This window comes from Lactuca sativa, chromosome 7 (genome assembly GCF_002870075.4).
Source record: "Lactuca sativa cultivar Salinas chromosome 7, Lsat_Salinas_v11, whole genome shotgun sequence".
In the NCBI taxonomy this organism is placed as follows: domain Eukaryota; kingdom Viridiplantae; phylum Streptophyta; class Magnoliopsida; order Asterales; family Asteraceae; genus Lactuca; species Lactuca sativa.
Window position 1 is genome coordinate 8114189 of NC_056629.2, and position 26897 is coordinate 8141085.

The 26897-nt window shown below is 35.9% G+C and overlaps 2 protein-coding genes and 1 long non-coding RNA gene across 4 annotated transcripts; all 3 read left to right on the forward strand.

Annotated features, from left to right (window-relative positions):
• Nucleotides 1–4882: 4882 nt before the first annotated feature.
• On the forward strand, nucleotides 4883–7375 carry LOC111908208 (histone deacetylase complex subunit SAP18). 2 transcript variants are annotated; one of them, XM_042896454.2, is made up of 7 exons: nucleotides 4883–5114; nucleotides 6043–6075; nucleotides 6190–6300; nucleotides 6388–6483; nucleotides 6569–6646; nucleotides 6924–7000; nucleotides 7140–7375. In XM_042896454.2, the coding sequence occupies exons 1-6, from the start codon at nucleotides 4983–4985 to the stop codon at nucleotides 6954–6956; spliced, it is 483 nt and encodes a 160-aa protein (XP_042752388.1). In that variant the 5' UTR covers nucleotides 4883–4982; the 3' UTR covers nucleotides 6957–7000; nucleotides 7140–7375. The 2 variants fall into 2 exon arrangements, with proteins under 2 accessions (XP_042752388.1, XP_023759813.1); XM_023904045.3 differs by having other exon boundaries at nucleotides 4885–5114; nucleotides 6924–7375.
• On the forward strand, nucleotides 5121–5776 carry LOC122195004 (uncharacterized). The gene is made up of 2 exons (XR_006184922.1): nucleotides 5121–5329; nucleotides 5420–5776. It is a non-coding gene; the product is annotated as an uncharacterized LOC122195004 (long non-coding RNA).
• Nucleotides 7376–9069: 1694 nt separating the features above from the next.
• On the forward strand, nucleotides 9070–13247 carry LOC111908169 (protein FAR1-RELATED SEQUENCE 5-like). Its single transcript, XM_052765609.1, has 8 exons — nucleotides 9070–9208; nucleotides 9796–10603; nucleotides 10678–10939; nucleotides 12130–12319; nucleotides 12444–12499; nucleotides 12581–12700; nucleotides 12804–13067; nucleotides 13161–13247. Exons 1-8 carry the CDS (start codon nucleotides 9070–9072, stop codon nucleotides 13245–13247), a joined length of 1926 nt encoding a protein of 641 aa, XP_052621569.1.
• Nucleotides 13248–26897: the final 13650 nt, after the last annotated feature.

A 26897-nucleotide genomic window follows, 5' to 3' on the forward strand; every position in this document is an offset into this window, starting at 1 on the left:
CGACGTGCTAGCTACAAGGCAACGCCGATTAGAGATAACTGTCTGAGGATGACAGTGGTGACTCCACTGTTGGAGTGGATCCGGGAGGCCTAGCAGGAAGCCATGAAGGAGGAACATCGGAAGAGTGAGCGGATTTTTGGGCATGTCTCCTCCTTCGACTATGACAGCCGAGGATTGCTGACACTACACCATAGGGTGTGGGTGCTGTACCACGGGGGTGTGCACCAAGTTCTGATGGAGGAGGCGCACAAATCTCGATTCTCCATTCATCCTGGGGCGACGAAGATGTATAGGGATCTTCGTTTGGACTATTGGTGGCCCTGCATGAAGCGGGATGTGGCATGGTACGTGGAGCGGTGCTTGACCTGCAGGAAGGTCAAGGCCGAGCATCAGAGACCGAACGACAAGATGCAGCCGTTGGATATTCCGCTGTGGAAATGGGAAGACATTACCATGGATTTTATCACAAAGCTTCCCAGGACCGCGTGGGGAGTGGATTCGATTTGGGTCATAGTCGATTGATTGACCAAGAGTGCCCATTTTATCCCGATTCAGGAGAGCATTTTGGCCGAAAAGTTGGCCGACATCTATATCAGGGAAGTGGTGGCGCGGCACAGGGTGCCAGTTTCGGTGATTTCAAACAGAGATGTGCGGTTCACTTCCAAGTTTTGGAAGAAGTTTCATGATGAGCTAGGTACTCGTCTGCACTTTAGCACCGCCTTTCACCCGCAGACGGATGGTTAGAGCGAGCGGACCATCCAGACTCTGGAGGATATACTGCGAGCATGCGTGTTAGACTTCGGAGGTAGTTGGGATACCTACCTTCCATTGGTAGAGTTCTCCTCTAACAATAGTTATCATGCGAGCATTGACCGCCCTCCCTTCGAGATGTTGTATGGGAGGAGGTGCAGGACCCAGATATGTTGGGGCGAGGTTGGACAGAGGGTAATGGGGAGCACTGAAGTAGTGCTTAAGACGATAGAGAGGATTCAACAGGTCCGGAGCAGGCTTCAGACTGCTCAGAGTCGGCATAAAAGTTATGCCGATAAGCGCCGATCAGACTTGGAGTTCCAAGTCGGGGATATGGTTCTCCTGAAGGTGTCGCCATGGAAGGGCGTTATCCGATTCAGGAAACGGGGAAAATTGGGCCCCAGGTACATTGGACCGTTCAGGGTTATATCCCGGGTAGGCAAGGTGGCGTATAGGCTGGATCTGCCAGCCGAACTCAGTCAGATCCACAACATTTTCCATGTTTCCCAACTGCGAAAGTGCCTGGTGGACGACTCAGCAGTGGTGCCCTTGGATGACATTCAGGTTGATGGCAGCTTGAATTACATCGAGAAACCTGTGGAGAACCTTGACCGGAAGTCGAAGGATTTGAGGAACAAGAGGGTAGAGCTCGTGAAGGTGCAATGGCAGCACCGGAAGGGCTCGAAATGGACTTGGGAGCCGGTGGACGAGATGATGAAGCATTATCCAGAGCTGTTTCAGGAACAAGCAGCAGACTTCGAGGACGAAGTCTAAAATAAGTGGGGGAGATTTGTAGCACCTGGTTCTTGGTACGTATTTCTTTTTATTTTTATCTAAGTGTTTTGCATATTTGGCCTTGGACTCGGTGAGTTGAAGAACCAACTCGCCGAGTAAAAGCAGGACGAAACGCGCCACTTAAGTGATGGACTCGTCGAGTCGGGTCCCGGACTCGACGACTAGGCCTTGGCTGGACAAAAACCCTAATCTGAGGGTTTGCACCCTATTTAAACATCTCTTTCAGTCACCCATCGCCCCATTTGCTCCTAGAAGACCCCCATAGCGAACCCCAATCGTGTGAGTGAAGATCTAAGGCCTTTTAAGTGATTTTGGTGCTTTTGTGATCTAAGAAAGGAAGGAAAAGCTTGAAGAAACAAGAAGAGGTTAGAGGGATCCGAGTTTGAGCATCTTCCTTAGTGCATTTGAGGTATAAAGCTTATACCTTGCTTATTATTAATATAGATCTATTCTTGAAGGAAGTTAGGGCTTCTAAGAGTCATTTTGGCTACCAACCATGACTGCAAGCATGGTTAAGGGCTAGGGTTTTGGATCCAGGGCTCTTGAGGGACCCTAAGGCAGAAAGCTACTGTTTTAGAACCCATGGAAAGCCTCATGCATGTTGGGAGTTCCTTTTTGAGCCATTTGGGCTCATTCTTCCATGCATGCACGTAAAGTTTGTAACTTTACGTGTTAGATCGACTCTAGGGGCTTGGATCTACCTTTTGATCAAAGGTTGTACATCAGAATCGAGCATTTAGAGTGTGGACGTGACCAAATCGGTGAGTTCGTTCCTGGGACTCGACGAGTCCAAGGCTTTGAGTCCCATAGCTGTTGAGGATCAAAAGAACTCAGTTGGGTGTTAGAAGGGTTGTAGCAGGACAGAAAGAGTGACCCAACGCATTGGACTTAATTTTAGGCCTAGAGTTCATGGGACTTGAGGAGTGCTAGAACAGACTCGGCGAGTCTAATGCAATCTCCTTAAGATTGAAGATGAACTCGACGAGTTGTTCATACAACTCGGTGAGTCAAGGTTAGACTTGTTCATCAGATGAAGGTGAACTCGACGAGTTGTTCATACAACTCGGCGAGTCGGATGAAGGATCATTCGATGTTCTTATAGAAGAGGAACTCGTCGAGTCATCGCCAAACTCGACGAGTCGAGTCATGGATAAGGACATGTAAAGAGTTAGGGACTCGACGAGTTGACGACTCAAATCAGTGAGTCAGGTCAACTTGAAGTTGACTTTGACTTGGATTGGATTGGGGGTAAAATAGTCATTTTACTCTAAGAGTAGATGTCAGTTTCTGACTAAGTGTTTTATGGGGATTGTATCTGGAGGATTTCCGGAGCAGCAACAGACAAAGACTTCCCACACGAATTATCAGCAGCTACTTGCTCAAGGTGAGTTACCTTCCAGTAGCAGTGGGTCTACGGCCACAATGTCGGCCCACCAGTAGAGTTGTATGTTAGATAATTATCTTTGTGATATCATCTAGGTTTGCTACTGCCTGATATGTTATACGCCGACATGATATGTGATAGTAGTAGAGTTCGGTTGTTAGGACCGAAGGGTAGGTCAGACACCCCGGATATGTCTCATAATATGTGCTAATATGTTAATATGCTGGCATGATATGTTATATGTGATAGTGGTAGTAGGAGGGGAATAGTCCCCAAGTTCGGTTGTTAGGACCGAAGGGTAGGCCAGCAACCCAGAATGGCTTGACATGGGTAGGTCAGCACCCCAGAATGGTTTGACATGGGTAGGACCGGCACCCCAGGATGGTCGTACGGGTATGTCGGCACCCCAGAATGGCCGTACCAGGTAGGTCGGGCACCCCAAAATTTCCCGGCAGTATGTATGCTATGTGATTGTATGGTATGTGGTACGATGGGGGAACCCACTAAGCTTTGTGCTTACAGTTTACAGTTTTGGTTTCAGGTACCTCTTCAGCGAAGGGGAAGGAGTTGGCGCGGTAGCGGCACATCATACACACACTCTTTGGTTTCCGCACTATGGATATTCTGGGATTGTACTCTGACATGTTCTTATTTTATGACTTGGGTTTTCAGACATGATAAATTTTTGGTCTTGAAAATTGGGTCGTTACACCAACATACTTGTAATTCTCAAGATCCACATAGTGAATAGGTGAATACGTCACATTAACATTTTCAGCAACACTATGAAATTGAGGTACACTAGGAGTCATGAAAGTACATATTGGATTGTTGCTCCCTTTATCGCTGCATAAATTACCAATCGGTTCATTTCCACTCTGACCACCCTCCGTAACCGCATCACCTTCATCAACCACCACAAACGTTTTCACATCCCTTCCTCCACTACATTTGATTACATTGATCAACATTCTAACATCCATGTCTTCAACCATGGCTATACAATGATTCAATTCAGGATGATGAAAACGAAGACTAATTTATATTTGTCTAACAAACCGGTTTTCATTCTCACCAAAGATACAAACTCACTATAAGTAATATACTCAGAGAATATGAAAGCAAATTCAGAAATACCTCCCTGTAGATATACGTATTCAAGATTTGTTTCAAAAACTTTTCACCTCTCACCAGTTACAACTCAAACCAAATATTCATATATTTTTTTTTATAAAAAGGTTTTCAACAAATTTTCCAAAGAAATATTAACAAAAATGAAATTTTTTGGAAAAAGTTTATATATACTAAGGTTGTTTCGTGGTCAAACCTATCCAAAAAAAATACCAAAAATCGCAGATGGGAATAAGAGGAAATCGCAGATGGATAGTCCATCTGCAATTTTAGGGTGCAAAATGGGCTATATATAACGAAAAAAAAATAAAAAAAAATCACCTGCGAATGTGTAAGTGCCTGTGCTTTAGGCACTTGTACATTCACAAATGGATTGGTAAAATTGCTGATGAAGTGTTTCCGATTTCAGTGGTTAAATTTGCAACTTCCGTTTTTTTAATCTACAATGTAATTAGGATTTTGGGCTAAATTTGTAATTTTCTCTTCATTTACACCTCGTTTCCGAGTTGAGCTTAGCGAGAGAAAGAAAAGGAAATGGGTGGAAATGAGAAGAAAATGAAAAAAATTGGTATTCCCGAATTTAATTAAAGGAATGGAGTAGAAGGAAGCAGAGATAAATGAAAGGATCACTTTCTCTCCTATCTTTCCTTCCGATTTGGGAGGATTTGGAAGGAAAGTTTCTTTTCACTTCTCTCCAACTCGGAACACACGAAAATAATTTGTTTCCTTTCCTTTTTCTTCTTTTCTTTTCTTTTCTTTTCTTTCGTGATTTTTTTTTTCATAAACTCTAGAACTCTGGTGTTAATTTCGTATAAAAATTAAATCATTATGCAAATATAATAAGAGTGCGTAGAAATTTGATTTTTGGCTTCTAGAGAGAAAAGGTGAACGATAGTTTGCAGAGGTAGTAAAATTGTCATCAATGGCAGCACGAGTCGGAGAAGGGCAAAGAAGAGGAGGAGGAAGGCCACTTCCGCCGTCGGCAAGAGGACCTCCTGGTCCTCCTGTTCATGGTAAACCTGGACCTCGATTTGAACCAGTAGACCGCGAAAAGGTTGTGGTTTGCTCTCTCTGTCTCTTTCTCTCTCTCTCTCTCTCCGCTTATCTTCATATCGACATTCCTTTGTGTATTATCGCGTTTGTGAGGTTTTAATTGGTGAATGTTAACGTGTATAAGTTCTATTGTTTGTCTGAATCTTTTCTAGGGCTTGGAAATATGCTATATTTCTGAGGACTTTAATGCTTTATGTCTGCTTGGATAAACGTTTGGTAAATGACTTGATGTATTGCTAACTAAAATTTAAGTTCTGGTGGTTATATTTCACAAACTGAACCGAATTCATAAATTCGTGAAACTAGGGATACTCTTTGGTCTGAATATTTGAATCTACATGGAGAGAAACAATAATAGCCTCTCAACAATGTAAGAAAAAGCAATCTTCATCAATGCGCGTCAATTCATAAAGAACCACAGATTCATAGAGACACTTTTGATACCATATTGGCAATTGAGTAGAAATTTTGCAGTTTTGACACCAATACTTCAGGAGATTGGGTCGTTATGTGCACTTTGAGACTTGTTCTGTGTTACTTTGGTAGGACTTGAATTGCAGAAATGATCATATAACTGGCTCTCAGTTATCTTAGCTACTCTTAAATCCTGTTGTGTAACTGTGTGTTTGAACATATTTCATAAGCTCAGATTTTCTACTTGAACTCGTTCTTCTGCTCAAAGCATCTACAATTTAATGAACAAGGAAGCTGTAAATCTGTAATTGAGCTCATGAGCTGCATACATTCAACTAATTCAAGTCAAGCATCTGATCTCTTAGAAAAGTAATTCTATGAAAACAAATTAGTACACACCAAGTTTTTTATCCTCATATGTTTCATAAGCCAAACAATAGTTATAGTTTATACAATACAATAAACCGCTTGTGTGACTGACATTTTATTGATAAAGTCCTTTCTTTGACATGCAGACTTGTCCATTGCTACTTCGAGTTTTTACCAAGGTAAGAATCCCATTTTGAGACGCTGGAATATATCTTTTGTATCCCCTAAAAATAAATTATTAGTGCATTTAGTTGTAAGTTAAAGAGTATTCTTGATTTTGAAAATTGAAACAGATTGGTGGTCATCACAACCAGGCAGACTTTGCAGTGAGAGGTAAGGAACCTAAAGATGAAGTCCAGATATACACATGGATGGATGCTACACTTCGTGAGCTAACTGATCTGGTACATACAACAATACAATGGAATGGAATGATGGAAGGAATGGAATTGAAAATTGTTGTGTTGATTTTTTGTTGTTGTGGTTTTCAGGTAAAGGAGGTAGCACCAGAAGCTAGAAGAAGAGATGCAATGCTGTCATTTGCTTTTGTATATCCTACCAAAACTGGTCATTTTACAGTCAAAGAGGTAACCCTTTTGGTTTTTTACAATAGTAAAAAACATCACCTTACATTTTTTACATTTATCACCAAAGAAAACAAATTTGTTGTAGGTTGGGAAAACCTTGTCTTATCCGAATGCAAGACGACCAGACGATGGCAGCAAGGCCCTCGGCAGCCTTAGTTTTGAGGTAAGGAAACACCTTCTCATTATACTGTGTGCATTGGATTCAGACTGAGACTGATGTCAATGGGAGTATAGGACAAAAAATGTTGATTCTTGTCCCAACTCAAAAAGATGGGACAAGGACTTGCTCTTGATTTCTCATCTATACAAAAAGATGAGAATGCCCTCCTCATCTGTGTAATCGAAAATAACCCTAGAAAGTTTGTTCAGTCCAGTGTAATGTAACAAACACACGCAGTGTTAATGACTTATGAATTTCTAACGAGTAACCTAATTTGCAGATTGGAGATTACCTAGATGTTGCAATTCTTTAGATTATCATGGTTTTGTGGTTTGGCTTGGTTAAGAAGATGGAAGGGTAGTTTTGTAATTTTGCTTGCGGTCGACTAAAACCCTATTACATGGATATCTTTAAAACCCAATGTTTTAATTTGTTTTTTTTCCCTTTCATTTTGTGGTCAGCCTTGTTGAAATGAGATGATAACTTTTTCTTGCAGCCATACATCATATGTCGTATTTGTTGAATCAGAATTAAAAGAGACAAAAGAAGCCCTATCGATGTCTTTTATGTGTGTTGATGGAATTCAATGTGCTTAAGTTGTAATAAAATGTATATAAACAAAATCGAACCCTATGAAAATATGGATACTGTAACAAACCGTTATTTCAAACCTATGTAATAGTGTAGGTCAATTTGTACTTCTTTTTAAAATAATAAAGAGAAATTTTAGTATATTATGTATATTTACATAATTTACCCTAAAAAATAAAGTATTAAACAATCTCGATTGGGGTGAACCAAGTGGTAGAGATTGTAACAAGGTTTCAAAAAAATATAAAGAACACTAAAATCCGAGTTATAACGAAGAAGTTATGACCAATCAAAGATCCGCAACAAAACCGACAAAATACTGTTCAGCGTAAAAATTGAATTTTCAATAAAAGGCTTTTTAGCCTTAACAATCTAAATGAAAGTTGTAGTTTATGTTAAACCGAGAACTTTCATAAAAAGAATGCCAAAATCTGACTTCGTATGAGGAAGTTATGATTTTTCTAAGTTTCAGTATAACAGTGTACAACTAAAAACTCGAAATAAAGATCGAGTGATTTTTAACCGACCCAACCTAAATGAGAATTGAAGGTCTTGTCAATAGTAGAACAACGGTAAAAAGACAGACAAAAACGGACGTCGGATGAAAAAATTATGAATTTTTAACGGATTTTCTGTCTCGGTCTATTAAAAATAATAATATTAAAAATAAAGTCAAAATTAGCCGACGAAGTCTAAACGAAAGTCGTAGAGTATAATTTTACCTACACGTGCATATAAAGAACGTCGAAAACGGAGCTTGTATGCGAAAGTTATGATTTTCGCAAGTTTTTGGCACAAAAATCAAGAAATGTTGAAAACTGGGCAATTTTGCATGGCTGACCTTCGGCCACGTCACCTCGCATGCGAGGCCTCCACCTGTCACCTTCTGATTGGACCGAAGTCCTCCGTGTCGCATTTTGATTGGATCGCAACCGAGGTCTAGTAGGCAGCCGACACCCTCGCAGGATCACACCCCTCGGACACCCCTCGAACAGGCGCCCTCTTCCCATTCTACCGAAGTTCGGTCCAATCCGGAGCCAACACCACCAAGCCACTTGTCTGAACCGAAGCCCATCCGCTCGCCACCTGTCGGACACGCGACAGCCTCCCCTTGCTTCGGATCCGAGGCTTCGACCTATATAAGGCATGCGAGACTTCTCAGATTTTTCACATTTTTTCACCCCATTTTCCATATCTTTTCACTTTTTTCACTTCCTCAAACTTATATACAACCCCTAAAGCCCCAATATCTTATCTCAAACTCTAAGCAAGCCTCGAAGCCCTGAGATTCCCGAGAAAAATAACCTCTCTCCAGTCGAAACTCTGCCCAATTAAAGCCGATTTTTCGTCAAATAAACTCATTTCCAGGAAACGAAACGCTATGCAAATCACCACTTATCAAGTGAGTTCCCTTGAGATTAATAAAAAAATTAGAGATTGTGAGATTAAATATCAGCCAATGGAACTTAACGTCAACTACCGTCAACTGTTAAATGATTAAGGGGTATAATAGTAAACTTCAAATTAATGTTCATAAAGCGGACACCTTCTGTCTCTAAAAATCATCATATCGCTAAATCATCGATTTTCAGTATCAGTCACGTAATCATATCATCCAATCTTCAACAACTCATTCAATATAATAAAAAAGATCCTATTTTTACTGAATCTGTTATCAAATTATTCGCAATCTTCAAATCGAAAAAATGAGCGAAACAGAGCATCAGTTCTTATCCTCATAAATACAAGATACAAACCTCAAATCGAAGAAACAAGCACCTTGCAATCGTAAACAAAGCATTTGAAAATTGAATCAAAATCAATTTTCATAAATGATGTCGCATCCAAAAGAAATTGACAAGTCGATCGCAACTGATACTATTATAGTTGAAATCAATTCATCTCCTAACGACGAACAAATCAATTCAATTTCTTTCACTTCTAAAGAACTTCAAAATATGATTCGTATTGAAGGTATAACTAATTCGTTTTAATACTACATAATACATGACAGTTTCTACATTTCATTCTGATTCTTTTATTATACAATATAAATTATGAATAATCATATATGATTATACAATACAATATGTGATTTAATCATATAAGGATGAATAATCATATATGTTTGTTCATATCTATGATTAATCATATGTATTTATAGTTTGTAATTATGATTTATCATATATGTTTTCAAATTGAAATCTATATTAATATTACATTTGGATGAATAATCATATATGATTATACATTATAAAATAGGATTAATCATATATTACAAACTACAAATTCATATGATTAATCATACATGTTTAAACAATATCAAGTATGATTATTTATAAATTGATACGTATAATCATTTATGATTACACATTATATTATATGATCAGTCATATAATACAATATACAAATAAATATGATTTAACATCTAATAATATATTAATATCTAAAATTATATATGACTTTTTATACTAAAATATAAATACATATCGTTAATCACATATGATTATTACAACATAAAATTATATAATAACATATTTGTAATTCCCTTCTTTTATCAGGTGAAAGTTCCAATTCAACAAATGAATCATATTGCAGTAACATAATTGAAGAATTTGAATATAAAACAGATGTCCCTACAGAATTTGTACTAGTTGTAAACAGTGTTTTCAAATCACTAAATTTGGCAGGAAAAATGTATACGGATTATGCAGAAATGGCAGGTTTTCAGACAAGACTGAGTAGCCAATCAAAATACAATAGCCAGATAATAAAAGAAAAATATGTTATATGCAATAGGGGTGACAAGGATAAACCAAAACCTTGTGATACGTTGTCTACAAGTTCTGTCAAGAGGAAACCAAATTCAAACAAGATAATTACTGGGTGTACAGCAAAAATTATATTTGAAATTGTTTATGGAACAACAGATTACAAAGTTAAGAAATTCTTTGAAATGCACAACCACCCACTGGAAAGTATTGAGGAAAAACCTTATATGAAAAAGGCAAGAAGGATGTCATATTCTGAAAAAGAGTTTGTAGTACGTGCATCAAAAGCTAAAATTGGTCCCATAATGGCTCACAAAATACGAGCAGTTTTGAAAGGAGGATATAAATATGTAGGGACGAAAGTAACAGACTACAAAAACTTGAGGATAGGAGTAAATAGAATCTTATGTTACAAGGATGCTCAAATAATGATAAACAAAATGAATGATCGTAGAGATCATTACCCAAATTATTCATTTGAGTTCCCATGTGATGGAGATCTGTTGGTTGCTATGTTTTGGGTAGATGAAAGAGAAAAGGCTTTTTATGCAGAGTTTGGAGAAGTTATATCTTTTGATGCAACTTTGAGAACAAACAAGTAAGTTAATGTATATAAATTCAAACATACCATTAATCAAATATGATTGTACTAAGCACATTTTCTTTATATAGGTATAAAATGGTATTTGTTCCATTCACAGTAGTTGACCACCACAAGAAATCAGTTATTGTTGGTGCTGGGTTGCTGAGTAGAGAGACAATTGAGTCGTATGAATGGCTGTTTAAAGCTTTTCTTAGAGCTCATGAAGGGAAAGCACCAAAAATTATTCTAATTGATCAAGATGCATCAATAAAACAAGCAGTGGAATCTGTCTTACCAAATTCAAGACACATACTATGCATGTGGCACATAATGAAAAACCTGCAAGCAAAGGTATAATAAAAATACATTATATAATCATATATGATTATATAGTATTATGACAGATGATTCATATATGACTTATCAGATATCATACTATATAACCATATATGATTAATCATATATGATTAACTATTCTAATAATATGAATTATCAGATACCATACTATATAAACATATATGATTACATAGTATGTAATATGATAATACAGTATATAATCATATATGATTATATAATCATATTATTAAAATACTTAAGTATGATTATATAATCATATATGATTGATATAATGATATATAATTAAGTATGTTAATAATATGATTATATAATCATATATGATTATATATGATTAACCATATATGATTATAATAATATAAGTTATCATATATCATACTATGATTATGATGATACAATATATAATCATATATGATTATATAATACGATTATATAATCATATATGATTACAGTACATATATGATATATGATTACTCATATATGATTAGTCATACATGATATATCCTACATTACAGTAATCATATATGATTAATCATATATGATTAAACATATATGATTACAGTACATATATGATATATGATTAATCATAGATGATATATCCTACATTATAGTAATCATATATGATTACTCATATATGATATATGATTAATCATATATGATTATATAATCATATATTATTAAACATATATGATTACAGTACATATATGATATATGATTAATCATACATGATATATCATACATTAAAGTAATCATATATGATTAAACATATATGATTACAGTACATATATGATATATGATTAATCATAGATGATATATCCTACATTACAATAATCATATATGATTACTCATATATGATATATGATTAATCATATATGATTAAACATATATGATTACAGTACATATATGATATATGATTAATCATAGATGATATATCCTACATTACAGTAATCATATATGATATATGATTAATCATATATGATTAAACATATATGATTACAGTACATATATGATATATGATTAATCATATATGATTAAATAATCATATATGATTACAGTACATATATGATATATGATTAATCATAGATGGTATATCCTATATTATAGTAATCATATATGATTAATCATATATGATATATCGAAATAGGTATATAATTTATATTTATATAAGCAAAATTGTTCATTCATAGGTTACTGGCGATTTATTTAAAAACAAAGACTTCAAGAAAAGATTCAACAAGCTTGTTTGGAACATGCATATCAAACCTGATGAATTTGAAAAGAAGTGGGATTTGATTATTAATGAATTCAATCTGGAAGATAAAAGATGGTTCAATGATATGTTTGAATTACGTGACAAATGGATACCTGCATACTTCAGTGACACAATAAATGTCTGGATTGATGAAAACCACTTCAAGATCAGAAATCATGAATTCCTTCTTCAACACTTACTCTCAATCTGGAAATTTACTTTTACATTTCATGATGAACTATGACACAGCAATTCAAAAACAAAGAAATACACAACAAGAGCTTGATCATCAAACAAAGAAGGCGGTATATAAATTTATTTCACCACGACCAATAGAAAAACATGATGCAAAAGTTTATACAAGTACATTGTTTTATGAAGTACAGAAAGAAATCTATAAAGGTTCTTGGTACTGCCAATACGAACATCTTGCAACAAAAAATGGATGGGAGTTATACAAAGTGGAACAACCGAACAAAAACAGTGAGCTAATAACAGAATTTGAGGTAATATATTCTTATTATAATTTTTGTTGAATCATCACATAATATAAAAAAATATTCATTTATGATTATAAAACACTTAATGCTTTAATTTTATTTTGAACAGGTAGAAATAAAACTTCCAACAAATGATGTAAAATGTACATGTGAACACTTCAACCGCTTTGGGACTTTGTGCAGACATGCATTCAACATACTCATGAAACATGGAATTAAGGAGATACCTGAACATTACATTAGGAATCGTTGGAGAAAGGATGTGATATCAAGGCATTATAATTTTGGTAGACATGTATATGATATAGGAGACAGTGAAATTAACAGATCTGTCAATCAAGCATACTACAACTTTGAAGCATGTTTGGAATACGTAAGAAAAAATAAAGAAAAAATGGATTTGTTTGTTAAGAAAACATAAAGCATGCTAAAGGAATATGAAAACGATCCTACAAATGAATTGCAGAAGAATAGGACAGATGTTGAAGAGGTAGGAAAGCTTATGGGCATATCTATTCCTAAAGATATTGACATCAATGTTCCAAATGTTTAAAGCAATAAAGGATACAGAAAGAAAAGTAGAATCCAAAGTGCAGCAGAAATAGCGTATAAAAATTCAAACAAGCAAACAAGAAGATGCTCAGGATGTGGAGAAAGGGCTTCTCATAACTTGCGGACATGCCCAATCAAACTTGCAGTAGAACAATCATCAAAAGCTACATATATATTTACTGCTTTAATCAGTAATGAATAAGTCATGATTTTTTTTTCAAAATAATATACTTTTTGTTTAGTACACTTTACTCTTTTTATAAAACAGAATTTACTATGATTTTGTCTACTGGATTTAATCTACTTTGATAATTCTTTCTTTGATTTGATAATATATTCATTCATGATTAAACTTCTATTAAATGTTCTTATAAGCATTTAAGATTACATATACAATATTCATCTGTATACATGTAATCATTACACATAACCATATACAATATTCATCTGTATAATCATAAAATATTTTGTAATACTACTTCATATGTTTTGTTTAATCATAAGTGATTAAAAATATGTTTACACATACAGTTACATCTAACCATTACATATAATCATATACAACAACATTGTTCCTAACAAATATACAACACTGCTAATAAAAAATCTAAAGATAACAATATTCATCATCATAGAATAACATCAAACATGATAAAATCTTCAATAACAAACAATTTCACAAGTCTCAAATATCACGTTCCCCATTTCCCAAGATTCTTGTTCTTCATATTCCTAGCCAGATTTTCATACAGATTGTAGCCGACTCCAAGAACTCTTCCACCATTACTTAGAAAGATTATCTCCATTGAACAAAACAAATCTTTACTACATATTTGATGTAGAGAAATGTTGTTCATTAAAAAGAAATCTTCTTTAAATGAACAACATTCCTCTACTTCAAACACATCTAGTAAAGATCTGATATGTTCAATGAAGATAAACTTTTTAAGTAATGGTGGAAGAGGCGTTCTCAGAGTCAGCTACAATCTGTATGAAAATCTAGCTACAAATAAAAGAACAAGAATCTTGAAAAAATGGGGAACATGTTATTAGATACAACAAAATTAGTTGTTTTAGACTTATAGACTGCATATTTTACCTGAAACAAAATGGAAGTTTTTACATCATAAATAAATAATGGTGATATATAAAAATTGAAGAAATTAATAAACAAAACTAACCATTTGGAAGTATAAGGACTCATCTTTGAAGAAATATAAAGGGTAGCACGAGGCTACCCCCTTTATACAAACATAATTACTTATCAAAAATACAATATATGGCTGCACCAATCAGTTTTCATTTATAAAGAAAAGAGTCTTCAATACAAACACTAAAAAACAAAACTAAAATCTTACAAAGATAAGATTCTACATGGTAATGTATTCCATGCAGTAAAGATAAGCTCAATTATCAAGAAAAATATATAATAAATAATAATGTGTTGTACAACAAATATAATCATTTATGATTACAAAAACAGAAAAAAATAATTGACACAATCACTAATGATTACGTATAAGCAACATATAATCAATAGTAAAAACATAAATTACATATAAAAATATAACATAATCACTTATGATTAACATTCAATAACCTAATTCACACAAACAAACTTAGATAATAAAATCTACCAAAATACATATTAACTTGTTTTCCATCACCATGTTTTCCATAATCATAAAAACAAACATTCTTCACGATATCCATAACATACACAACATAAACAACGTTGTTCTTATAACATCATTAATAATAAAATATTCAATCAAAAAAAATTTGACAACCTTCTTTCTATATTCCATTGAGCATCATATGCATGCTTACCATGAATCTTTTGATCAACTTTTTGATACTCATATGCAGCTTTCAACACATCATCACGCTTTGTATTAATCTCAGAAGTTAAGATTGCTGCTGCATATTTCATTCTCAACTTTTCCAGAGTTTTTTTCTTGAGAACCACCTTCTTTGGAAGACCACATTTCCATTTAGAAACTTTTCTCCAAAATAACTCTCCATATGTCTCATAGCAAAAACTCCACAATCCACTTTGTTATAAACTGTCCTTCATGGCATTGTCAATCTTACTGGAGTAATACTTTTATCAGCCATTTCATTTGCTTTAACATGACCGATCTCTTTTAGATACTTCAAAAAAGACTTTTTCTGAAAATCATATATGATTTCAAGTCAAAAAAATATAAGTATAATAATTATAAAATATATCATATATGATTTCAAACTTAAAGAATAAATACCATTTGAAACTTACAAGAGGTTTAAAAACTACACCATACTTATCATCGAAATCAGCATCATCTGCACCATTATCAATAACCTCAAAAGCACGTTTCTTCAGATTCATAACAATAAGATATATGTGCTCATGCCTCAAAACCGGGAAAAATACCTAACATCAACATGTATAATATTAGAAATAATATATATATATATATATATATATATATATATATATATATATATATATATATATATATACACACACCATATCAACATCCTTCAAAACCTTCAAGTCTCTATCACCAAAAACACTGCGAGAAAAGCTCTCCTTGAAAACTTTATATTTTCCAGTTTCATTCAAATGAGTATATTCAAATAAAAAAGTCTGTAATATAAGAAAATCATAAATGATTATATAATAACATGTAAATATTTAATAAAAAAAATTATTAATAATAAAATAAAAACTTACAGTGTCAGAATTCATGAACAATTTGAGTGGAGAATTAACAACATCTCTGAATTTCTCTTCATGATTTAGTATACGAGACCATGAGTCAAGAACACTAACATGCAAATGGGTTTTTTTTATAAAGACTTTCATAATTAGCTCTAAACCCAATAACATCTGTTTCCATAAGCAATACAATATCCCTGTATATATTTATTTAAATGTTATTTAAAAGAAAAAATTATAATTATAAAAATAAAAATTATATTAAAAAAATTACCCTGGATTTCCTTGAAGACTGAAAAGCCATTCACAAACAACATTTTCTACTTGTGTCAAACTAGGTTTAAAATCAATCAACCTTTCCTTAAGTGGTGACTTATAAACATAAGAAAAGTTCATTTGTCTCTTTCCTTTGACATCCACTACTAAGGTTGCTTCTTCATTTATATCTTTATGTTTGCTAGAAACAAGTTTTGATGGTCCTTCTAATGTACCCAAAGGGGGTGCAGAAGAAACTGGACTAGCATCAATAACATCAACATTTGGAATAACACACTCTAGACCAGCACTTGGGTTTCCCAAAATAACTATATCCTTAATCTTTTTCTTTGTCATCCGTTCAGAAGAAATTTGACTTTGAGATGACTTCTTGGAACCTTCAGAATCTTGACTAAATCCAATACTAAAACTTGGAACAAGATCATTTTTCAATGATCGAGTCTCATTTGAATCCTTGTTTTTATTTGAACAATCTTCAACAATTTCTATCCAATAAAATTATAAAAATCATATATGAATAAACAATAATTATAAACACAATTATATATGAATAAACAATAATTATGAACAAATTACCTCCATCTTTATTTTTATTTGAACAATCGTCAACATCTTCACCTTCTCCGTCCTTCTTTGCTACAATAATTTTATCAACAGTAAGATCTAAAATTACTTTATTCTTATGATCATCCTCACCCAAATTTACAGTCCCTAAATTATTAAAATTATAAATGAATCATATATATAACATATTTATATATATATTATGTATTAAAAATACATAAATAAATACATACCATCATCAATACCAGTCAAATTCAAATTCACATCATCTTCAACTAGTTTCTGATTTAAACAACCATCAGTACCTATAAAATTCAAATATAAAAAATTAAAATCATATATGATTAAACTATATATAATAATAAAATATGTCTACCTTGATCCAAAGTTTTAAGAAAACTTTCAACAACTGGATCGCAAATAAATTGACTAAAAGATACAACTTCTTGGCTATCAATTAGACTCACACTCTTAGTAACATTTTCGACAACAAAATTTAAAATCATGTCCTCTTCTTTATTACATCCACTTCCACTTCCTTGTTCATCATCTTCATCATAATCACCTTTACCTTCAACGTGATTTTTACCAATATTGCTCTCATATGGACCACTTCCATCCCCCTGACCACCAGAACATTTCCCTTGATCATAATCTTCAACATTTTCATCATCATTAAGAAAATCATTCCCATAATCTTCATCATTAAATTGAACAAAACCAGGTGTTAATATCGGTGCTTTATACTTTTGTGAAACATAACGGAAATCAAAACTTTATGTGCTTAAATCTTCAACAGGAAATAATAATTTCCAATTTTTCAAAATTTGACTTTGAGGAAACTTCAACACTCCCTCATCTATCTTTACAACAAGATCCTTTTTCAAATCCTCCATCTTCTGATACATACATGAAATTTTACTTTCATACACCTACATAAGAAAAAAGATACTTACAACTAAAATACTTAAACATAAAAAGTCATAAATGAATAAACTAATTAAATCATGAATGAATAAAACTATAGAATTACCTCCACATCACTAACTTTATTAACATCAAAATCTTCTTCATCCTCATCACATAAATCCTCTTCATCATCAGATTCAACCTCATCACCACCAGATTCCTCCTCATTATACTCAGATTCTTGAAATTCTTCTTCAACATATGCTTCATTAACATGTCCACATCCAAATCCTTCACTCTCTTGTAAAATATCCTCAAGAAACCTTATCTTCTCTGACGTCCAATAAAAAATAGTTGGATGTTTACGTGTGACTTGCAAATGACCAAACTTGAAAGAATCCACATACAACAACTACAAAAAACATATATAACAACATAACATATATAACATCATATATGATTTTGATGTGTAATATATAATTAAACAAAAATTATACTACATAGTCATATATGATTATATGTAATAAAATCATATATGATTTATTATAAAAACAAACATATTTTTACAACTAACAAGAATAATAAATATCAAAAAATAACTCACGTACCATAAGGTATGCTGCTGGTCCATAAAAGAAAGAAGATTCTTTCTCTGGATTGTAAACCTTCTTCGTCCTTACCAAACAATCCACAATGTAATCGCACCAGTCAATGCTACTTAAATTAGTATCTCTTCTGATTAAATACAATGGATTCAGATTACATTTACCCATGCTTGTAGACTCACAGTAAGTATTAATAAAAAGAACCAAAAAATTAATTATGAAGTTGTCATGCACAACACTAGTTTGAACAAGTTCAATCTTTAGCTGTTTCAATCTCAATTTATCAATATTTTCATATTGTTTCTTCCACTCAAACATATAACTCTCTTCATTATTCTCCGAAATGTAATCCATGTTTGAAAGTAATGAGCCACCAGATGGTAATCCTAACATCTATTGAACAGACTTACTATCAACACTAACTTCACAATTATTAAACTCCACCTTCAAAGATTCAAAATTAAAATGATCAAGAACATAATAAACAATCTTCAATGATACGTTAATCATCTTCATCCCTAACTGTGACATCCCCAAAATCACGGCCAGAAAAGACCGGTTTGTTTATGCTTTGTTTAAAAATCAGAGTTACATTTTAAATGAAAGTGTTGCGGAATTTGTCCCAAAACAAAAATATGATAAAGATTTATCAAAAGCATTTCCATAGAAATGTATTTCATTAAAAGACTCGGGATGTCATGTTCGTACAGATCAAAAGCATAAACAGTAAAATATAAGCCTTACTACATTATTTCATATCTACAGGCCTATATCCATAATCCCTCGTCCAAAACATCACACCTATGCTCATGCGCCACTACCTGTAATACATAAAACTGAGTGGGTCAGGCTTGGGAGCCTGGTGAGCACATAGGGTTTTCAACCCACAATAAATAAGTTTATTAATTTCATCGATCAACAATAACCCGATTACCCGTTCCCGTTATCCTCACTTTACGTCCCTAAACACCTATCATAAGGGACCTAGCCTAAGGATCATCATCGGGACGGACACTACTGCTAAGGGGATTCCTCAGCAATAAATGTCCTAAAGGCAACCATGTGGGGGATGGAGTACACCGGTGAACATATCGTTCACAAACACCTACAGGTTGCGAGCCTGCTAGTGTTCCACTGGACTGTCTAGAAGAGTCCGTGGTCGTCATCCATACTCCGCTAGATGACAGAATCAACAACATCAACATCGAGGCCTCTCATCATTTTATCACACATCACCTATTGCATATACCCATGTTTTACCCCAATATTTTCGTAGATATAAAATACATATACAGTTTAAATCATTGAAAACATGTATAACAACGTTCATCTAGCATAGATAGCAAGTATTCAGATAATATGCACACATAGCACGTAATTTATATAAAATACTTCATATCTATGTGTAAGTTGAAAGTAACTATGCACTCACTTGTTAAGGTGATGATTCCAAAATCGGGCAGCGCTTGCTTCTAACGATTCTATTTTCCTTCGACGAAACCTAGCATTATTATCGCTAAATTTTAGTCTAATATTTACCGTGACCAACTATTAGTCTTAGTATTATTATTATTATATAAGCGTTAAACAATATTTTCCAACCACTATGTACAGACAGGGGCCAGACATAAAACACCGGAGGGCAGGACCATTTTGGCATATAGCACTTTTAAAATCTAACAACCCTATGCGGCCCTTTAAACCAGATTCCCCGTACCGCGAGTAGTTAAAAAAAATATTATAACGACACTTATATAAGTTATAATAATAGCTCAAATATTTATTATAAGTTCATAATAATAATACTAATTTTAAATATAAGCTATATTAAAATAAGGTAAGCATAACTTACTTACAAGGGGGTTTTAGCTAGGAGTCGGGCTCTGCAGGGGCAGAACTTCGTCGCTGAATCTTTCTAAGAAAGATTCGTGCAGCGCTTCAGCGCTCACCTTACTATACTAAGCTATAGAAAGAGAAGTCGAATCATGAGGGACCGAAATGCTCGGGGGATAAGGAGAGAAAGACTCTTGAATCAAGAGAATGGTGCAAGAAATATGAGAGCCCAAGGCTCTTATTTATACTAATTGAATTTTCAAAAACTACCCTCCATAATTACTTAATGACCTTTTAGTTATATAAACAACTAAACACCCCTCTATAATACTATTATAAATGGATTTAATGATATTTGTACTAAACTAATGTCGAAAGAACTCAACATTAGTCTTATAATGACCGCATCGTCGATACCTTTCTAATGATATATACATATGTATATATATGTGTACGTATACATGATTTATACTTTATTTTAATACGTAAATATGCTATTATAATTTGTAACTCGTTCATACGAACTCCGTTTTTGACGTTCTTTATATCCACGCGTAGGTGAAGACGTACTCTACAACTTTCGTTTAGATCACTAAGGCTAAATCTCGATCTATCGTAAATTCACTATTCACGCTTCCCGGTATCGTGCCGGTTCTGTCGTGAAACTTCGACGGGTCATAACTTCTTCGTTATAACTCGGATTTCAGCGTTCCTTATATGCACGGAAACCTTGAGACATATTCTACAACTTTATGTAGAGATATCGGGATTATCTCACACTTTAATTTTGATGCTCATTTTTATTCTTTATTAATTATACATTTATAATTAAATAATAAACACATATAATTCACATAATACTCAAATATTTCATCTTTATTACTTCAAAAAGAGTTACAAGAGTTGACCTAGACTATTACATTGACAAAAATGCTTAGCCCTGAAACCCGGGCGTTACAATTCTCTCCCCCTTAGGATGATTCCGTCCCGGAATCATGCATCAGCAAACAGATGTGGATAGCGACTCATCATGTCATCCTCTGTTTCCCAAGTGAGATTCGGCCCATTCGAATGTTTCCATCGGACTAGCACAAAGTCGACCATCTTGCGTCGTAACTTCTTAGTCTTACGGTCAACAATTGCCTCAGGCTCTTCGATCAACCTTTTATTTTCATCCATCCTTAACTCTGAGATTGGAATTATGTCGGGAACATCTCCCGTGAATTTCCTCAAATAACACACATGGAAGGTGTTATGAATACCATTGAGTTCTTCGGGCAATGCCAGCTTGTAAGCTTGGTTCCCTATCTTCTGAAGAACTTTGAACGGTCCAATAAACCTTGGACTCAACTTTCCTCGTTTCCCAAATCGTATAAGTCCCTTCCACGATGAGACTTTAAGCAAAACGGAATCCCCAACTTCGAAAGTTATCGGTCGTCTTTTCTTGTCAGCATAGCTCTTCTGACGATCCTGGGCTGCTAACATCCTTTCCCTAATCACCTTCAACTTCTCAGCAGTCTCATGGACTATCTCGGGGCCCATAAACTACTTCTCTCCAGCTTCAAGCCAACAAGACGGCGTATGACATTTCTGCCCATACAAGGCTTGATAAGGAGCCATCTTGATGCTCGAGTGAAAACTATTGTTGTAGGAAAATTCTACCAGAGGTAAGTGCTCGTCCCAATTCCCTTGGAATTCGAGGGTACATGCTCTCAGCATATCTTCCAGCGTCTGAATCGTTCTTTCGCTCTGACCATCAGTTTGCGGATGACAAGCAGTACTCAAACACAACTTTGTACCTAACTCCTCTTGTAGACTCCTCCAAAACCTTGACGTGAAACGACTATCACGATCTGATACAATCGTAAGAGGGACACCGTGAAGTCTTACAATTTCCTTCACGTAAGCATTTGCGAGCTTATCCATAGACCACTTCTCGTTGGCTGCTATGAAGTGTGCACTCTTGGTGAAACGATCCACGACTACCCAAATCATGTCGTGACCGTTCTTCGTCCTGGGCAGTTTAGTCACAAAATCCATGGTGATGTCTTCCCATTTACCCATGGGTACAGGTAAAGGTTCCAAACTCCCATACGGATTCTGATGTTGTGCCTTAACCCTCGCACATGTTACGCACTCGGCCACACACTTCGCAACATCGAGCTTCATCGTCGGCCACCAGTATTAGGGTTTTAGGTCCCTATACATTTTAGTGCTACCGGGATGAATCGAGTACATGGTCTTGTGTGCTTCTTCCATCAGAAGATCTCTTATTCCTCCCGTCTTAGGTACCCAAATTCGATCTTGGAATACCTTCAGTCCTCGACTGTTTGTACCAAACACTAACGTTCTTCCTTTCGGTCATTTTTCTCTAAAGCTTCTTCTTGAGCTTTCCTGATACTTTCCACAATCGTCGAGACGACTTCAATTCTTAACGCTCTTGGCCTTTTCCTTTCCAGATTGACTTTCCGACTGAGAGCATCAGCAACAATATTTGCTTTACCTGGGTGGTAAAGTATCTCACAGTCGTAGTCCTTGAGAAGTTCTAGCCAACGTCGTTGCCTCATGTTCAACTCCTTCTGATTAAAGAGATACTGGAGACTCTTATGATCAGTGAAGAGCTTGCACTTCGTGCCGTAGAGGTAATGCCTCCATATCTTTAAGGCAAAAACTACCGCTGCCAACTCCAGATCATGAGTGGGGTAGTTTTTTTCGTGCTCTTTCAATTGTCGAGATGCGTATGCTATCACCTTTTCTCTTTGGGTCAGAACACAACCCAACCCGACTCCAGAAGCGTCACTATAAACCGCGAAATCTTCGACTCCATCGGGTAGAGAAAGTATCGGTGCTTCACATAACTTCTTCTTTAGCTTCTCGAATTCCTCATCGTGTTTTTCACTCCACGTATACGTAGCTCCTTTATGAGTCAAAGCTGTTAATGGAGCAGCTATCGAAGAAAAGCCTTGGATAAATCGTCGATAATATCCGGCTAATCCTAGAAAGCTTCGAATCTCCGTGGGACTCTTTGGACGTTCCCACTTCATTACAGCCTCGATCTTTGCAGGGTCAACCATTATTCCCTCCTGGTTAACAACATGACCCAAGAATTGGACTTCCCGTATCCAAAAGTCGCATTTGGAGAACTTTGCAAAAAGCTTCTCCTTCTTTAACACTTGTAATACTTCCCGTAGATGCTTGCCATGCTCCTCTTGGCTTTTCGAGTAGATGAGAATGTCGTCAATGAACACTATCACGGATTTATCGAGGAATGGTTTACAAACCCTATTCATCAAATCCATGAATGCTGCGGGAGCATTGGTTAGCCCGAATGACATAACCAAGAACTCGTAGTGTCCATATCTCGTTCTGAATGCAGTCTTCTCAATATCCTGCTTTCTCACCTTTAGCTGATGATATCCTGACCTAAGATCGATCTTTGAGAAGTAGCTCGAACCTTGCAGCTGATCGAATAGGTCATCAATCCTCGGCAATGGATACTTGTTCTTCACCGTTGCCTTATTCAGCTCTCGGTAGTCTATACACATTCTCATACTTCCGTCCTTCTTCTTCACGAATAACACCAGAGCTCCCCAGGGTGATGAACGAGGTCGAATAAAACCGTTGTCCAACAGCTCCTGAAGTTGCGTCATGAGCTCCTTCATCTCCGTCGGTGCTAATTGGTAAAGTGTCTTTGCTATCGGTGTTGTTCCTGGTAACAAGTCTATACGAAACTCCACTTGCCTATCAGGTGGTAATCCGGGAAGATCTTCGGGAAAGACTTCCGGATAATCACACACAACCGGTATATTCTGCACCTCTTTCTTCTCCTTCTTGGCATCGATTACGAATGCCAAGTATGATGCACATCCTTTGGACAAACATTTCCTGGCTTTCATCAGGGAGATGATTCCAGAATTCACTCTGCGTTTGTCCCCATACACCATAAATGATTCTTTTCCGGGTGGGTTTACCTTTACTATCTTCTTTCGGCATTGAATCTCAGCATCGTTGGCGCTAAGCCAATCCATACCCAAAACGATGTCGAAACCGTTTAACTCTATGGGTAATAGCTCTTCGTGGAATTAGTTTCCGTTTAGGTCAATGACGATGTTCCTAATAGGATTACTAACAGGTATGAATTTGCCACTGGCAACTTCTACAATCAGGGCATTATCTAGTTTTTCTACAGGCAATGCTAATTTCCCACCAAATTTATGCGACACAAAGGAGTAGTTGGCTCCGGAATCAAATAGTATATTTGTAGGCAAACCATTTACAAGAAAGGTACCTGAAGCGACGTCTGCTGCCTCCTTTGCAGCCTCGAGCGTCATCTGGAAGGCTCTCGCCTTCGGCTTCGGTGGTATGTTGGGTCTTCCTGTCTCCTTCTTCTTCGGGCAGTCCTTCAAAATGTGCCCTTCTTCATTGCACCCATAACAGGCTTTCTGGTTGAGGGTGCATTCATTGGCGTAGTGCCCATGCTTTCCGCACTTGTAACAAGTGACCCCTCCGTCACACTTTCCAGAGTGCTTCTTCTTACACTTGTCACACCACTTCGCTTCTGATCCTCCTCCCCTCGAACCAGACTTCGAGAATCTACTCTTCTTGTTGGACTTCGAGGATCCATTGAACTTCCGTTTCTCACCAACCTCAGCCCTCTCCAGACCTCTTTCCTTTTGTTGGGTCTCCACGTTCTTAGCTACTCGAACAACTGATTTCAGAGTGGTTGCCATCTTGACTGTTGGGCCAAAGTCAGCCGGCAGTCCGTTTGCGAATTTCTCAATTTTGGAAAGTTCGGTTGGCACTAGGTATGGAAACAACTTCATCTTTTCCGTAAATGCAGCAACATAGTCATCGATGCTCATTCTCCCCTTCTTCAAATTTTGGAACTCATTGTTCAGATCAATCAGGTCTATCTCTGAACAGTACTGCGCCTTCAGTTGTTCCAAGAACTCATCCGATGACATTTTCAGAGCTTCTCCCCGTGGCATTGTATCTGCCAATAGCTTCCACTAGCTCAAGACTCCAGTTTTCAATTGTCTCACAGCGAAGACAGTCTTCTGCTTCTCGCTGCAGTCGCAGCTCTCAAACACCATCTCCATCTCGGAGATCCAGTCCATAATCTCAACAGGCTTTGGGCTTCCTGAGAGACTTGGTGGTTTCGCACCCAAGAAATTTTTGTACATCCGCCCATCCTTGTTGTTTCTCCATTCTGGGCCATCCTTTTGCTCACCTTGAGTCCCTACTTGACTCACTTGGCGGCTATAGTTCCCTTCCTCAGATGGCTCGGGAACTGGCTCCGTCGATTCAACATGTATGGTAGGTTCGTCCCTATTTTCGTGGAGCATCCGTCTCATTTCTTCCCTTTGTTCAGCTAGCATAGCCTGAATCATGGCTTGAACTCCAGCCATGGTGACTGGCTCAGGTGCAACTTCTTCAACAATAGGTATTTGCTGAACCACTGGGGGTTGGTTCCTACCTCCATTTGCGTTCACGTTTCCGCTACGGGTCCTTGCCATCTTGATCTATACACCGAATAAGGTGAATTTAGATCTTTATTTAGGATAGACGTTTTAAATCGTCCTTATCACTCCGAAACGTTTACATGCTAGTTCTAATATTGTAGTCGTACGTTTAGAATCCTAAACACATAAGGTTTCCAGATCCGGTCGGCAACAGACCATAGATCCGAACAATTAACAGCATATTATGCACAAAACATTTAGCACATAAAAGCATTTTAGGCACAATTCCTAAAATAAGCTAGTGCTCACACCTCACAATCATCGCTTAGCATTCTAAGTTTAAGTCTAGAAATCCTACAAATTCCTAGTTTGCTTAAACTAATGCTCTGATACCAACTGTGACATCCCCAAAATCACGGCCAGAAAAGACCGGTTTGTTTATGCTTTGGTTAAAAATCAGAGTTACATTTTAAATGAAAGTGTTGCGGAATTTGTCCCAAAACAAAAATATGATAAAGATTTATCAAAAGCATTTCCATAGAAATGTATTTCATTAAAAGACTCGGGATGTCATGTTCGTACAGATCAAAAGCATAAACAGTAAAATATAAGCCTTACTACATTATTTCATATCTACAGGCCTATATCCATAATCCCTCGTCCAAAACATCACACCTATGCTCATGCGCCACTACCTGTAATACATAAAACTGAGTGGGTCAGGCTTGGGAGCCTGGTGAGCACATAGGGTTTTCAACCCACAATAAATAAGTTTATTAGTTTCATCGATCAACAATAACCCGATTACCCGTTCCCGTTATCCTCACTTTACGTCCCTAAACACCTATCATAAGGGACCTAGCCTAAGGATCATCATCGGGACGGACACTACTGCTAAGGGGATTCCTCAGCAATAAATGTCCTAAAGGCAACCATGTGGGGGATGGAGTACACCGGTGAACATATCGTTCACAAACACCTACAGGTTGCGAGCCTGCTAGTGTTCCACTGGACTGTCTAGAAGAGTCCGTGGTCGTCATCCATACTCCGCTAGATGACAGAATCAACAACATCAACATCGAGGCCTCTCATCATTTTATCACACATCACCTATTGCATATACCCATGTTTTACCCCAATATTTTCGTAGATATAAAATACATATACAGTTTAAATCATTGAAAACATGTATAACAACGTTCATCTAGCATAGATAGCAAGTATTCAGATAATATGCACACATAGCACGTAATTTATATAAAATACTTCATATCTATGTGTAAGTTGAAAGTAACTAT